Genomic DNA, 14938 nt, shown 5'->3' on the forward strand with positions numbered 1-14938 from the left:
ATAGCACTGTTCAGTAAACTATATCTGTATTGATTTCCTGCACACTTGATCTATCAATCATTGTGTGAGGGCCGTTGAAGTCTCCAGCTTTAAGAGTAGATTTGTCTCCTCCTGCCTTCAGTTCTGTCAGTTTTTGCCTCACGTAGGTTGACACTCTTGTTAGGCTCATTACATGTTAAGGATTGTTGTCTTCTTGGGGAATTGACCCCTTTGTCAAAATGTAATACCCCTCTTTATCTCTGATATTTTCCTTGTTCTAAAGACTGTTTTGTCTAAAATTAGTATAGCTACTTCAGCTTTCTTTGCATTGGAGTTAGCATAGTGTATTGTCCTCCATTGCTTTACTTTTAATTTATCCGATTATTTTTATTTAAAGTGGCTTTCCTGTAGATGTATATAGTTGAGAGGTGTTTTTTAATCCTCTCTGACATTCTCTGTGTTTTAATCAGTGCATTTAGACCATTCACATACAAAGTGATTATTGATATAGTTGGATCAATATCTGCCATGTTTGTCACTTTTCTATTTGTTTCATTTGTTCTTTGTTTCCGCCCACCCCCCTTCTGCCTTCTCTGTTTTAAGTGAGTATTTTCTATGATTTCCTTTTATCTGCTCTCTTCATGCATCAATTAAACTTTTTAAAAACAAATTTTAGTGGTTGCCCTGGAGTGTACATTTCTTAGTAATCTTTATGTGCCTTCAAATAACACTTTATTACTGAGGTGTAGTGTGGGTATCTTATAGCAGTGTCTCAATTCCTCCCTCCCATCTCTTATGACATTGCTGTCATTCATCTCACTAATTCATAAACTGTAATCACCCAATGCATTATTAATATTATTACTTTAAAATACAATCTTTTAGATCAGTTAAGAAGAATAAAAGATTTTTTTTTCTTTTTAAAGATTTTATTTTTCCTTTTTCTCCCCAAAGCTCCCCGGTACATAGTTGTATATTCTTAGTTGTGGGTCCTTCTAGCTGCGCTAAGTGGGCCATCACCTCCACATGGCTTGGTGAGCGGTGCCATGTCTGCGCCCAGGACTCAAACCAGCGAAACCCTGGACTGCCCAGAAGCAGAGTGCGCGAACTTAACCACTTGGCCACGGGGCCGGCCCCAGAATAATAAAAGATTTTATTTTACCTTCATTTATTCCTTCTCTGGAATACTTTTTTGTTATGTAAATATAATTTTTGGACCTATATCATTTTTCTTCTCCCTGAAGAACTTTTAATATTTCTTGCAGAGTAGGTTTTCTCACAGTAAGTTCCCACAGTTTTTGATTGTCTGAGAAATTCTTTATTCTTCACTTTTGAAGGATAATTTCATTGGATGTAGAATTCTAGGCTGGTAGGGTTTTCTTCCAACACTTTAACTATTTCCCTCTTTTCTCTTCCTTGCCTGTTTTGGATAACAAGCCCACTGTAATATTTATCCTTGTTCTTTTCTAGGTAAGGTGTTTCCCCTCCCCCACCCTACCCTCTTTCAAGAGTCTCTTTATCTTTGATTTTCTGCAGTTTGAATATGATATGCCTAAAGTGTAGTCTTTTAGGTATTTATCTTGCTTGATATTCTCTGAACTTCCTCCGTCTGTGGTTTGGTGTCTGTCATTAATTTTGCAAAGTTCTTAGCCATTGTTACTTCAAATTTGCTGCTGCCCCATACTCTCTTTCTTCTTCTAGAAGTTCCTCTTCATTTATCTTCAAGCTCACTGATTCTTTCCTTGGCCGTATCCAGTCTGTTGTTGAGCTCATCAAAGCATTCTTCATATCTGTTACAGTGCTTTTGATTTCTAGCATTTCCTTTCGATTGTTTGTAGAGCCTTGTTGTTGTGGTTGTCAAGTGTGGAAAAGAGGAAGAGGTAATCTTATGATTACATCTCAGTGTTTTAGTGGTCCTGTGAGTCTGGGCTGTGACCTTCGCAAGTGTTTCTCCTAGGCTGTTGCCTCTTCCCTCCACTGCCTGCCTACCCCCTACCCCCTTAGGTGGGAGAAATGCCCTTCCCTCAGAAGAGACGAGGCTCCGGGAGAATTTCGCAATGATCAGTCTTCTCTTCCCTCCTCCAGATCCGGGAGGAGGGAATCTTTTTCTGATCTTCTCTGTGAGAATCGGGGGGGGGTTCCTGGAGGTGCAACCCAAGAAAGTTGTGATGAGGGCGCTAAGACTGTGGCCCCCAGGAGTTTCTCCCGCTCATGCTAGCCCCCTGTCAGCCTTCAGCAATCAGTCACAGTTCCTGTTTAAGTGTTCCTACAGGTTTCTGGCTCCAGGGGCTTGTATTCCAGGTAAGCAGATTTCAGCTGTGACTCTAGATGCGCTTGTCTCTCCAGATTTCAGGGCTTGTTTTGCCCTGCAGCCTCAGTTCTCTGACGGGTTTAAGAAAAGTCCTTGATTTCCAGTTTATTCATCTGTTTCTTATGTAAGAAGAAAAGTGATGACTTCTAAGCTCTTTACATTTCGGTGCTGAAACCGTGATTTTTTTAGTTTAACTTCTTTTTTTCCTCTTAATTTTTAAGAACTATATTATTCCATAATACAGATGTACCAAGAGTTACCTATTTATCTGTTAAAGGGCTAGACTATTTCCAAATTTTCATTATTATAAACAATTATAACAACATATAATGCACTACGGTAGTCCCTCCTTATTCATGGGGGATACTTACAAGACCCCGAGTGGACGCCTGAAACTGTGGATAGTACCAAACCCTATATATACTATACTTTTTCCTATACATACATATATATATACCTGTGATAAAGTTTAATTTATAAATTAGGCACAGTAAGAGATTAACACAATAACTAATAATAAAATAGAATAGTTATAACAATATACTATAATAAAAATTACCTTTAGATCTTAGCAACCTCAGCATATGATTTTTTCTTTCTTTATTAAGTTGAGAACTTTCATCTTTTCACTTAAAAGGAATCACTTTACAGCTTCTCTTTGGCATCTCTGAATGGCCAGCATCACTACTCTTGTGCTTTGGGGCTATTAAGTAAAATAAGGGTTCCTTGAACACAAGCACTGTGATACTACAACAGTCGGTTTGATAACCAAGATGGCTACTAAATGACTAATGACCAGGAACATATACAGCATGGATGAATCACATCCTGGATGGGACAGAGAGGGATGCTGTGAGATTTCATTATGCTACTCAGAACAACAGCGTGCAATTTAAAACTTAGGAGTTGTTTATTTCTGGAGTTTTCCATTTAATATTTTTGGACTGCAGTTGATTTTGGGTAACTGAAACTGCAGAAAGCAAAACTGTGGATCAGGGAGGATTACTATGAATCCCCATGTACTGTGAGTATTGCTGTAGGATAGCTTCCTGAAAGAGGTGTTACTACATGAAAGAGTAGGTATGTTGATACTGTCAGATTGCCCTAAAGAAGACTGTTGATTTTTATTCTAATCACCAAGGTGTGTACATTTGCATTGTTTCTATTACTTTGTATGTATTTTATAAATCGTATTAGTTTTTGCCAAACTCATGAGTAAACAGTTGTACTTTGTTTTATTTGCATTTCTCCAATTATTTGAGATTTTAAGTACTTTTTATAAATGTGTTGTGTTGCCTTTCATATGTGTAGTATTTTTACTGGGAATAGTCTATTTCTATTCCATTCGTATTTTGCTGTAGGGTTGTTGATTTTAAGAGTTCTGTGGACATTCTAGTTATTAATACTTTGTTATAAGTGTTGCTAATATTTTTGCCTATTTGTTGCTTGTCTTTTAACTTTGTGGTATTTTTAGCTATAAATCCATCTTCTTTTTTTTCCTTTTAAGAAGAATTTACCCTAAATTATAAGTATGCCCTTTTATATTTGCCTCCAGTATTTTGTTGTTTGTTTTCATGTAGATTTTTAATCCATTTGGAATTATTAGTTTTTGTTTATGCAAATATTAGTTTTAGAAAATTATAAATTTATGTTGTAACCAGTCTGCAGAATTGTAGAATTTCCTCCACAGTATCCAGCAACCCAAAATTAGAAATTCATCCAGGCGTGAATCCTGGTTGGGAATGTGTATAGGCCAGGAGTGCAGGGGAAGTCAAGGTACAGCTGAGAACGTCAGTGAAGAGATTAGACATGGTCTGATCTCTGCTGACGAGTAGGAGAACTGGGAGAAGTCAAGAAGAATAAGCAATTCCAGTTAAAACCCAGATCTAGGGAGTAAGAAAGGTGAATGGATTGAAAGTTATGATCTCAGAGTGAGATTTGGGAACTTGATATTTCAGCAGTGGAAGAATTGCTGGTGGTAACAGGTGTAGGATGTGGCCCGGAAAGCTTTAGGCCTCTAACACTCATGTCCCTCCTGAGCTCAGTCTCCCCTGCCCTGCGCCATCCCCCGAGGATGCTGAGACACGATCACAGAGCTGAGTGACTTGAACTAGAGGTTAGTGGAGATGTGTAGAATGCAAAATATCTCAGTACTAGGGAGTCACAAATTACAGAAGCACTGTGCTACAAAAATTCTTTTATACAAAATTTTGAACACAATTCGTATAAAGATTAACTTTCAGGGAATGCTGGGGATCTCAGGTCAGCCTACAAAAGTTGATTCCGTAGTATAATTTAATTATACTCTATTAATCATATCAAATAACCTAACTGCCACTTAGCTATAACATCAAATGTGCCTTTGGGCTCCCAGAACAGCAGTGGGGCCCTAGAGGAGGGGTTCAGGAAGGGTGTCGGGAGATGTCATCAGTGACTCCTCATGATTGGGAAGCCTGTCTCAGTGAAGTATTCTTTAAGTGGAGACCAGTGGCTTTGGGCTTTGGACTGTGCGTTCATCTATGAAGAGAAAAAATTACGCACACTGAAAAGATGCTTTGAGAAATTGTCCTGCTCAGTGTATGTATAGGATGATGAGTTCACAGATGGGGTGGGAGGGTGAGGGGATATTGGGAATAGATCTTAATTAGTTGTATTTTGCCATATAAATGAGTTGGCTGATCTTAGTATCTCATATATGAGGCTAAACCTGATAATGACTGTCCTTGAAAGGCAAAAAACTTAATGCTTCAGCAGGTAGAAATTTAACTTCTAATTCAGGACTGTGTTTATAGTTCCTTTTCAATGTATATGTTAGATTGTATGTGTTATATACCCGGTTCTTGGGGAGCCTCTCACAGTTTTGCTTTCATTCTTCAAAAGTGGAAGAAGGTTTGCCTTTACCCTTCACAGTGTAAGGAAAAATAGCATTTTTCCCTAGAAAGTTTAAGAAAAAATTAAAAACCTGAGGAATTACTTATAATTCTTAGAGGAAACATAAGATTTCCCTTAGCCATGTGTGAGCTATTTATTTCTTCTCTCATGGAATTAAGGAGTTAGGAAAGCTATTTTCAGTTTTAGCTGAGCTACTCAAAGGCTAGTTACTTGACAAATATGTTTTTAAAATTTAGTCTATTTATTTGTTCTATACCCTTCTATAATTTAAGTAATGACAAACTATTTCAAGGATTTTGGGAGGGGAAGGTTAAAGTGCCTGGGATTTCCAAGCACTAACGCAAGAGATTAGAATAAGAAACACTGTCTGGGCTCAGTGCAGTAATTATCTCACTGCTATTTAAATAACCCCCTGTTGGCAGTACAAACGCTTCTCTTGTGAAACAAAATAGATTTTGTGTTAGAAAACTAGTTCTTCTACACAATAACCTTTATAAATATTTTGAAAACCCCTAATAACATTACCCCAAAAATAATCATTCTATGATTTGTCATCATTATTATTATATTTTTCCTCTCTCTTCTATATTATTGAGCATCCAACTAAGAAATTGTCCCTTAATTTTTTGTCTATCATTTTGTAAGTCTCTCAAACGTAGTGCTGTAAGGGCTTACACCATTTCCTTCTCCTTCCTTGCTTAAAAACTAAAAATGCAAAAGAGAAGGAATTAAGTGTTTCATGATCAAGCTAAAGGAAGAAAAGAAAAAGAATTATTGAATGTAACTAATGTGCTTGGCACTTTACAGAAACGATGTTATTTTGGGTATGCATTACAAAAAGGCTATGAGGAAAGATCTTAGAGGTGAGAGAAACTCAAGATTCAAGGGGGTTAGGAGCCTTTCTCCTGAAGGTACCCATCTCATATGGATATGTTTGCACAGGTTTAACTGAAAAGCGCCTATCCTTTCCTACTCTTTAACTGCTGAAGAGTACTTTAAAGGTGACAGCTCTTGGTCTGAATTATACTTTAAATATAAACATTAAAGTGCAGACAAAGCAATGATTCAGCAATCTGATATGCTTAAGTGTTTCTTGGTAAATTAGGAGAAAAGGAGGAATCTGATTTTTCTCCATCACTGAGATTATTTGAGTAATTGAGAAATACCAGTAAACCCGCTTAGCTGATTGATATATATCCTTTTGTACCTGATAGGTATTAAACAATGATGGTATAATAGCTTGATTACATCTGGTTAATATTGGTCGTTACGTGATCATGTTTTTTTATTGAAATGAAAATTAATTGGTGTATTTTCAGAAAAATAAAAAAGATTCCTTTCACATTCTGATTGCTACTTGATGCTAAATAAATCAATATGCTAAATAGAGTCAGTTTCCAAGAATTCTGTCATTTAAAATAGGCATATGAATATGGGTAAGCCAGGAAGGGCTCTTGACCAGGTGGCAGGAGGTCTGGATTCTCTTCCACTTCCTTTCCACTGTGAGACTTGGAGCAAGTTGTTCTTGTCTTGGGACCTCACTTAAAGGTCGCATTAATCTGCTCTTCCACCCACTTGCTTAAGTTGGGATGAGGAACAGAAGAGGTGGTCTGAAGGTGCTCTGGAATGCTGTAGATATAGAGTGATACTTGACTCTTTAATGACGTAGACTCCTCTGAAAGCTGGGGATCTCTTAAAAAATTTTTTTGAAGGTGTTAGAGGATTGTGAATCCCCTAAATCCTATCCACACAGCCTAGATTATGAACTCTAGCTGTGGGCTCAGGAAAAAGGGCAGACGTATGCGTAATCTAAAATGGTAGCTAATGTACAAAAGTTTTGTAATTCACTTCAAATTTTTTTTTGTTCTGGGGATTTCCAGGACTATATATACCAGCACATAGTAGGCTGTTTGTATATATTTGTTGAAATTTTTAAATTTATATTTGGAGGGCTTAGCTATTTTCCAAGAATGGAATATGTTGAACACCTTTGAACTGGACTGACTTTTGTTTGTCATTGTGTAGTTTAGAGGTTCTCCTCGGCCCCTTCCCTGTGTGTCTAAGCACTCTTCTCTGTGGTGGGACACCTCAGAGGGTACTGAGTGCTCTAAGCAGGGTGTCTCACCTCATGGCCTCCTGTTGCAGGCAAACTCAAGTGCATAAGTATATATCCGTAGCCAAATACAGGATTCACTCAGAATTCTCAAGGACAGTCATGTTTAAAATGCTGGTTCTTCTTATGGTTTTAAAAAATCAATAGACAGATGTTCAGTAAAAAAGTTCTAGCCTTGCGTTAGTCTTTCATTTCTTAAGAAATGGCATACTGGAATATGTCATGTAGCACAATTAAAAATTAATCTTCAAGTTATTCCTGCTTTTTGATTAAAAAGCAAATTGCATTTTTTCCAAATTTTCTATATCCATAATGTCCTCCTAGCCTTCCTGGTTCCTTTTGTAAGATAGCCTGTTTTTGTGTCTGAAATTAGCTAATTGCTGGCGCAGTTAGTGGTGGTTGAAAAGGGCTGATGATGCTTTCTGGAAGCTTAGTGTTATTGACTCTGGTGTATCTTCTAACCCAGTGAGTGGTTTATTTGTTTCTTAACTGCAGCTCTAGCCAGGGGTACGTTTTACATTGTGATGCAGTACACGCAAATACACCCTTACCTAAAATAAGTTTCATGAAATAATAATTATCCTTACTATATGTATTCCACTATCTTCTATTCTATTTTGTTTTTTAAAAATGCTTGTCATGATCCACTAAATGAATTAACATGACCTGCCAAAGGGTTTCAAACTATAGTTTGAAAAAGTGGTCTTCAGTTATATGATAATTTTCACTGTCTTCTTATCATTTGTAAAATATATTGGGATACCATTTCATTTGTTTTCAAACTATAGTGTAAAGTAAACTCTTCAGCAGGTACCCAAAGTGTAATCCTTCATCTAGAAAAAAAGTTAAGTAATTAAAAATAGAAAACTTTGTGGAAACTTTGTTGTTGTTTTGGATGTTTTGAAGTTAGGGTGAATTTTCTGTTTTTTCGTTCTTTTTACATATGCTCATCTATTAAGCAACGTATTAATTGTAAGATTTGTGATCCCTTTGTTGTTGAACTTGATATAACTTTGTTGTTGAACTTGATATAACTAAATTGGAAACATTTATTACTTGTCCAGTTAGTGTTTTACATTTTATTCAAATTGTGGCAAAGCCAGTAGGAATGTTGAGTGGTATGATTCATAATTAGTTATTTAGGGCACTTTATCAAAATTCGCTTTGCCTTTCTCTAGCTGTTCTGTTTAAAGAAGTAGAAAAAAAGTGTTTTAGACAGAATTTTCTATTTTTCAGACTCTTTATAAGCTCTTCCACACATGCTTAACTGGTCAAGATGATGACATTTTGACTGTTTGTGTATGAACGTCTTTCCGCAGAGTTAGAAGTGTTTATCACCAACCAGCCAAGATGAACATGGTGAAGAGGATCATGGGGCGGCCGAGGCAGGAGGAGTGCAGCCCGCAAGACAACGCCTTAGGCCTGATGCACCTCCGCCGTCTCTTCACTGAGCTGTGCCACCCTCCCCGGCACATGACTCAGAAGGAGCAAGAAGAGAAGCTGTACATGATGCTGCCAGTGTTTAACAGGGTGAGTCCAGGTTGCCAAGCACATGCCTTCCAGGGCTGGATGGCACCGCAGGAATCATAAGGTTGTAATAAGTCACAGGAAGGAGAAAATGCTAGAATGAGTTAGTTTTTAACAAGCTTGATGTTTTCATTCCTTCTTTTCAATTTGCTATAAGGTAATGTGACTTGATGTGAGGTCTGGTCAGAATGAATCCACTTCATTCTAACTACAAAAGGAAGATGGTGAGCATTCTGTAAATTGTTCCTCTCATGGCTGATATTTGGAAGAGGGGACAGATTGTAAACTACCACTTAGATTATTTCTCTGATCTTCTGAGGTGATGGTTTATTGCACCAAATGGTGCAGTTGCCCAAGCGCTTTGTACACAGTAAAGAATCATTTGCTTCGTTGTTTGGTGGATTTTCTATAAGAGATTTTGCAAAAGCATAGTTATAGGCCCTAGGGAGTCTAAATAGAGTTAATGTGTTAATGTATTTTGTCAAGTTGATTGCATGTAGCAGTCTTGATGGAGATTTTAAAAGCAATTTTTAAATCTTTTGTCAAAGGTGTACAAGCACATAGTTTAAAAAGTCAAGTAGTTCCACAGGCTTACACGTGCCCTTCTGCTCTCTGCCACTAATTGCTGCTGCCACTTTTAGCTCTTTCAACTTTTAAATAACATACTTTTACTGCTGTTTCTTGATTATTCAGTTTTAATTGACTTTGAGAATTAGCTTTTTTTTTTTTACTCCCCATCCCTCCAAACCATACATAACATACATATCGTCACTCATATGTGCTACCCTCCTTCTTGCCCTCTCCATTTACATAGTTATACCATTTGTGTAAACAAGATTCATTGTTTACACTCTACTGAGCATGGTATATTATTCACAGATGAACCTTATAGTTACCACCGTTATTTTTTCATTCTTGTAGAACTTGTTTTCCCTAGATTCATAACATAACTGTCAATTTCTGTCTTTCCTCATGTCCATGTTTCTCTTCTCCACATCTCTGTCTGTTTCTCTCCCTCCCCTCTCTCTCTCTCTTCCTCTTCCTTGCCCTGTCTCTGTCGTTCTCCTTTCTCTGTCTCTCCTTCCTTTCCTGTGTCTGTCACTTTCTCCCCATTGCTCTCTCTCTCTCTCTCTCTTTCTCTCTCTCTCTCTCTCTCTCTCTCTCGGCCTTCATCTCTCCCACCTCTATCTTCCTCTCTCTTCCCCCATCTCTGTCTCTCTCTCTCTTCCCTCGTCTCTCTGTCTCCTTGTTTCTCTCTCTCCCTTTCTCCGTCTCTCTCTCCCCTTTCTCTCCCCTTGTTTCTGCCCCTCCCCTGAATCTGTCTCAGTCCCCCTGCCTATGCCTTTCTCTCCCCGCCATCTCTGACTCATCCCCTCCCCCCTAGTCTCACTTGGTCTCTATATTGTTCTGTGTGTTAGTCTTTCTGTCTGAAATTTTCTAGGCTCTTCTTTTTCTCCTCATTATTTTGAAATTTTACTGAGGCTTCATAATGTACCCTCTTAATCTGAAAACTTGTACCCTTCAATTCTAGGAAGATATTTTGAAATATTTCTTGTTAATATTCTCCCCTTTGTTTTTTATGTTCCCGTTTTCTGCAACTCAGTGAATCAGATATTAGCTCTTCTGGATTAACTTTGTGCTGTAATATTTTTAATTTCCTTGAATTCTTCTTTTATTCTTTATTGTGCAGGATCCCCTATCATCCCTCTGAAAATATTAAAGTTTTTTCAAATTTTCTTATGCTTCTTGAGTGTTATTTGCTCCAAGTTTCTGTCTTTCTTTGTGCATTTTATTTTCTTTCATATCAGAGTAGTCTTCAGATGCCTGGTAATAATCATCTGTGGTTGATATTTAAGAGTGAGGTATTGGAACGCCTACTGGAGAGTATGTGGCAGGGAGGAGTCTTTTCAGGTGCTTAGATGATCTGGCTGAGCTGTTTAATGGGAGCGCCCTCAACCTTGGATGTTGATAGCCCAGCAGGGAGGATTTTCCAGTTTCCTGCCTGGTGCATATAACCCTGGCTGCTAGTGTTTTCTTAAAGCCCAGCTGGGGAACAAGGCTGATGTTTCATGTTCAGTAGGTAGACTTTCACTTCATCTCCAGTTTTCACCCATCAGTGTTCCTGTCCTTGGTTGGTGCTGATATACCTGTTCTTCCTCTCTAGGGAGTAGACCTCTGGGTGTCTGCTGCACAGTCACTTGCAGTTTCTGGGCTGGAAAATAAGAATAAAAATATCTACCTTGTGGGGTTGGTGCGAGGATTACATAAGATAATGTACTTAAAGCTCTTAACAAATGTTTGTCCTTGGGAACTTATGTCTATTATTGTTATTGTTGTTACCACATTAAAAGTAAAAACATTACAAGACAAAGCAAAGATTATAAACTATTTATGCTGAAATAATTGTTTACTTTATGGATTACTCAAACCAAGCTAAAGGCTAATTTGATAGCAGAGATAAGAGGTAGACCCTACATATTCCATGTTTATTTGTTTGCTTGTCCTCTTTATTCTGTTGTGACGCATTCACTGATTCATGCAGTGAGTTTGTGTCAAACAAATGCCCTTTGTGCCATACAATATACTGAGTTTCTGAGATAAGATACTTATAATCTTGTGAAGCTCAAGTATAGTGAGAAAGATAAACATATAATTCTGGAAGAGATACGCACATAAACAGATAATACAATAACAAGGAAATATAGTATTAGAGACTCCGCCCCTGAAAGAGAGTTGTCTGAAAGCCTGTAGGGATCAGGGAAGGGAACTCTTCCTTAAGAATGTGATGTGCTTGTTGAGCCCTTAAAAAGTAAGCCTTAGCCAGATTGGAATTAAGTGGGCTCAATTAACCAAGAAGGTAATTAGAGTAAGAAGTTGAAGCATGAGTCAAGGTAAAAGGCAACCAACATTTTAATACATGCCAGCATCTCTAAGCAGTCTAAGTAGTTGATTTTATGTCAAGGAGGGGCAAAAAAATAAGACTGTCAAGATTGATAGGAGGCACATCAGGACGGGTTTGTATGGCACAGTAAGAGCTAATACTTCTTCCTGGAGGCATGTAGAGCCAATGAAGCATTTTAAACAATAGAATCAGAGAACGGGCCAAGGCGAGGCTGACTCCTGGGTTTCTGATTTGGGAAACTGGGTGGATATTTTTCCCAATAGCTGAGAAAGAAAAGTTTAGGGGATAGAGTCCGTTTGAGGCACTGAGTCTGAACTATTTGTGAGCTTCCCAGATGGAGGTATTCAGTAGTAAGTTAGAAGCTCAGGTGAGGGGATTTGGCTGGATACAAATTTTTAGGACGCATTGGCAGAGATGTGGTGGTTGAAACCCTGGAAGGGGACAAGAGATTATTAATGGCTCATACTGGCAAGTAAGAGGTGCAGTAGGCTAAGGTGAACCATGGAGAATATAGATGTTTAATGAAAGAAGGGGAACCCATAAAGGATGTAGAACAAGAGGTGGTCAATGGCAAGACAAAAAGGATCAGGAGAGGATGGTTATAGAAATCAATAAAAATGTTGCCAGAAGGAGGAGAGCAGTCAACACTGTCATATACAATAGAGAGACCCAGTAAGATGAAGACTGACAAATGTTCATGAAATTTGCCAGTTTGGAAGTTACTGGAATGACGGAGCCAGAAAACAGTGAGTTGAGAAGTGAATTGGAGATGAGAAGCGACAGTAAGTGTATACTGAGCTTGTAGAGATTTGAAAGAAAAGAGAGCAAAAGAGATTGATGGAAGTGAACTTGGCAATAGGAGAGTTTTTGTTTGTATGTTTCTAGTGTTTTGCTTTGTTTTTAAAGCAGTGAGAGACCCACGCATGCTGGTAAAGGGAAAGGAAGAAACCAGCAGAGGGGGAGATTTGGAAATTTTCAAGAGGCAATGAAGTTGATTAAGGGAGGAGAGCATTGAGTCAAATAGCAAGTGGATGGGTGAACCTTGAGCAGGAGAAAGACACCTCATCCTGTAGGAAAGCGTATTTTGTTGGGTGTGATTATAGATTTGTAGTTAAGGTGGTAGAAAGTTGAATGAGATCTTCTTGCTAACCTCAGTTTCCTGTAGTGGTCAACAGAAGATGTGGTCTGTTAAGAGCCTGGAGTAAGTAGGTTGAATAGGAGACTTAAGGAAGTTGTGATGGTTTGGAATATTAAGGGGAATGAGAGAAATAGTTGAAAAGGGACAATACAAGAATTAAAGAGTATTGAGGTCCCAGTGAAGGTTGGAGATGATAAATTTGTACGAGATCTTTTTCATGCAGGTGTGTGATTTTTCTCTTGCAGGTACTCAGCAGCGTATCTGTAGAGGTAGGGAAGGCAGACAGATAACATTATTTATGGGGATTAAGGTTTTGCTGGGTTGGTAAGGCAGAAGGACAGGAGGAGAAGGAAGGAGCATGGCAAGAGAGAGAAAGCATTCACATATTGCCCATGGGGTTGGATAGGAGAGAATAGGAATAGAGGATGGAAACATTAATACGTTTAGAGCATGTTCTTTTTTGGGGGTGAGGGGATGGTGAGGAAGATTGGCTCTGAGCCAACATCCATTGCCGATCTTCCTCTTTTTGCTTGAGGAATATTGACCCTGAGCTAACATCTGAGTCAGTCTTCCTCTATTTTGTATGTGGGACGCTGCCACAGCACAGCTTGATGAGTGGTGTGTAGGTCCGCTCCTGGGATCCGAACCTGTGAACCCCTGACCACCGAAGCGGAGTGCATGGACTTAACCACTACGCCACCGGGCCAGCCCCTAGAGGGTGTTCATTTTTTAATCTATCAAATAAGAGGCTGAGAATGATGGAGGGAGGAGATGGTAGAGTAGGAACAGGAGGAGAGGTGGAGAAAGGTTTAAAATAGCTGTTTCAAAAATGGGAGCAAGAACTGATGACGGACAAGCCATTTTTTAAGCCCTGTTGAGGTAACAGTCAATTTTTATTGGAACCAGTTCTGGGAAGTTGTAATTTTTTAAATCTTTTTATTTTGGTTTTACTTCAATGTCTTAATGTACTATTGGCTACTGAATAGTTTGAGGTAATTTCCTTTTCTCAGACTTACAAACATTTACAAGGTGATGATAATGTTTAGAGTAGTTAGGACAATTGTTGTTCTCAACTATTAACATAAATTAATAAGTAATACCCAAGTATGTATCCCATGTATTTTATCAGGCTTCCACAGTCAATTTAAGCGAGTCTTTGGTAGAATCATACAAATATTTAATTTTTTTAGCAAGTAGATTTGAGATGCTTTAGTAATTACTCTCCATTGCTTAGACTGCTTGACTTAGTTCTCTTGTGTTCTATCTTGTCATAAGTCTCACTAACTATTAAATTCTTTCAAGTCAAAAGTTTTTAGTTGACTGTTTAAAAGCACATATGAGTAGATTGCCTTAAATCTCTAATACAATGAGTGAATTAGCTATCAGAAAGGTTCCGTCAACTCTTAACTAATGAAAAGATAGGAAGTTATTTGTGGACTGTTGTGACCAATTTAAAAAATATATAAATTATATTCATTGGATTATCGATAAACAAAAGTGCCCTTAGGTAAGATATCACATCCATAAAATTTTGAAATATATAGCCATGTTTATCTAATGTTTGACCGTTTACACATGAACTTTCTCCACTAGTAAGGAATCGTTTTGATGAGTGAATAGCTCAGTATGGCTCTAGAGTTCCTCCCATGATTGCTAAAAATGAGTTTTACTGTTGATTTTTGAGACTTTGCTTGATTTGTGCTAAATGGCAAATAAACCATTACTGTTAGACATGGGCATCTATATACAGAATCATCTTTAAAGTGTGCTCAATACTGTTATTTCAGTGTGTGATGGTTGCCTTTAAGAGAAAGAGGTTGAGAAATGACATGTGTTGAGTTGTTTTTCTGGGCCGGGTCTCATGCTGGTCCTTCGGCTGCCTCCCGTGGGCCCGGGCACAGTCCTGCCAGGAGACCGCCGCCATCCTCCTCTCCCTGATTCTCTCAACTGAAAGATTATAGTGGAGGCAGAGAGGAGCATAATAATATTTATCCAGCATTCTTAAAAATAATTAACCTTTAATCCCAAGAATAAAAGCTTACTGAAAAAATACTTGGTTTAAACTTATTAAAAAAG

The 14938-nt window shown here is 38.1% G+C and overlaps 1 protein-coding gene across 7 annotated transcripts in view; it reads left to right on the top strand.

Moving 5' to 3' along the window:
• The window catches only part of WDFY3 (WD repeat and FYVE domain containing 3), a 251147-nt gene that overhangs the window by 82084 nt on the left and 154125 nt on the right, over positions 1-14938 (top strand). For all 7 annotated transcript variants that reach the window (XM_046656544.1, XM_046656548.1, XM_046656546.1 and 4 more), the window contains one exon: positions 8615-8825. In XM_046656544.1, coding sequence (XP_046512500.1) covers positions 8646-8825 — 180 coding nt within the window. In that variant the 5' untranslated portion in view covers positions 8615-8645. The remainder of the gene's footprint in view (positions 1-8614; positions 8826-14938) is intronic.

Source organism: Equus quagga, chromosome 3 (assembly GCF_021613505.1).
Source record: "Equus quagga isolate Etosha38 chromosome 3, UCLA_HA_Equagga_1.0, whole genome shotgun sequence".
Taxonomy (NCBI): Eukaryota; Metazoa; Chordata; class Mammalia; order Perissodactyla; family Equidae; genus Equus; species Equus quagga.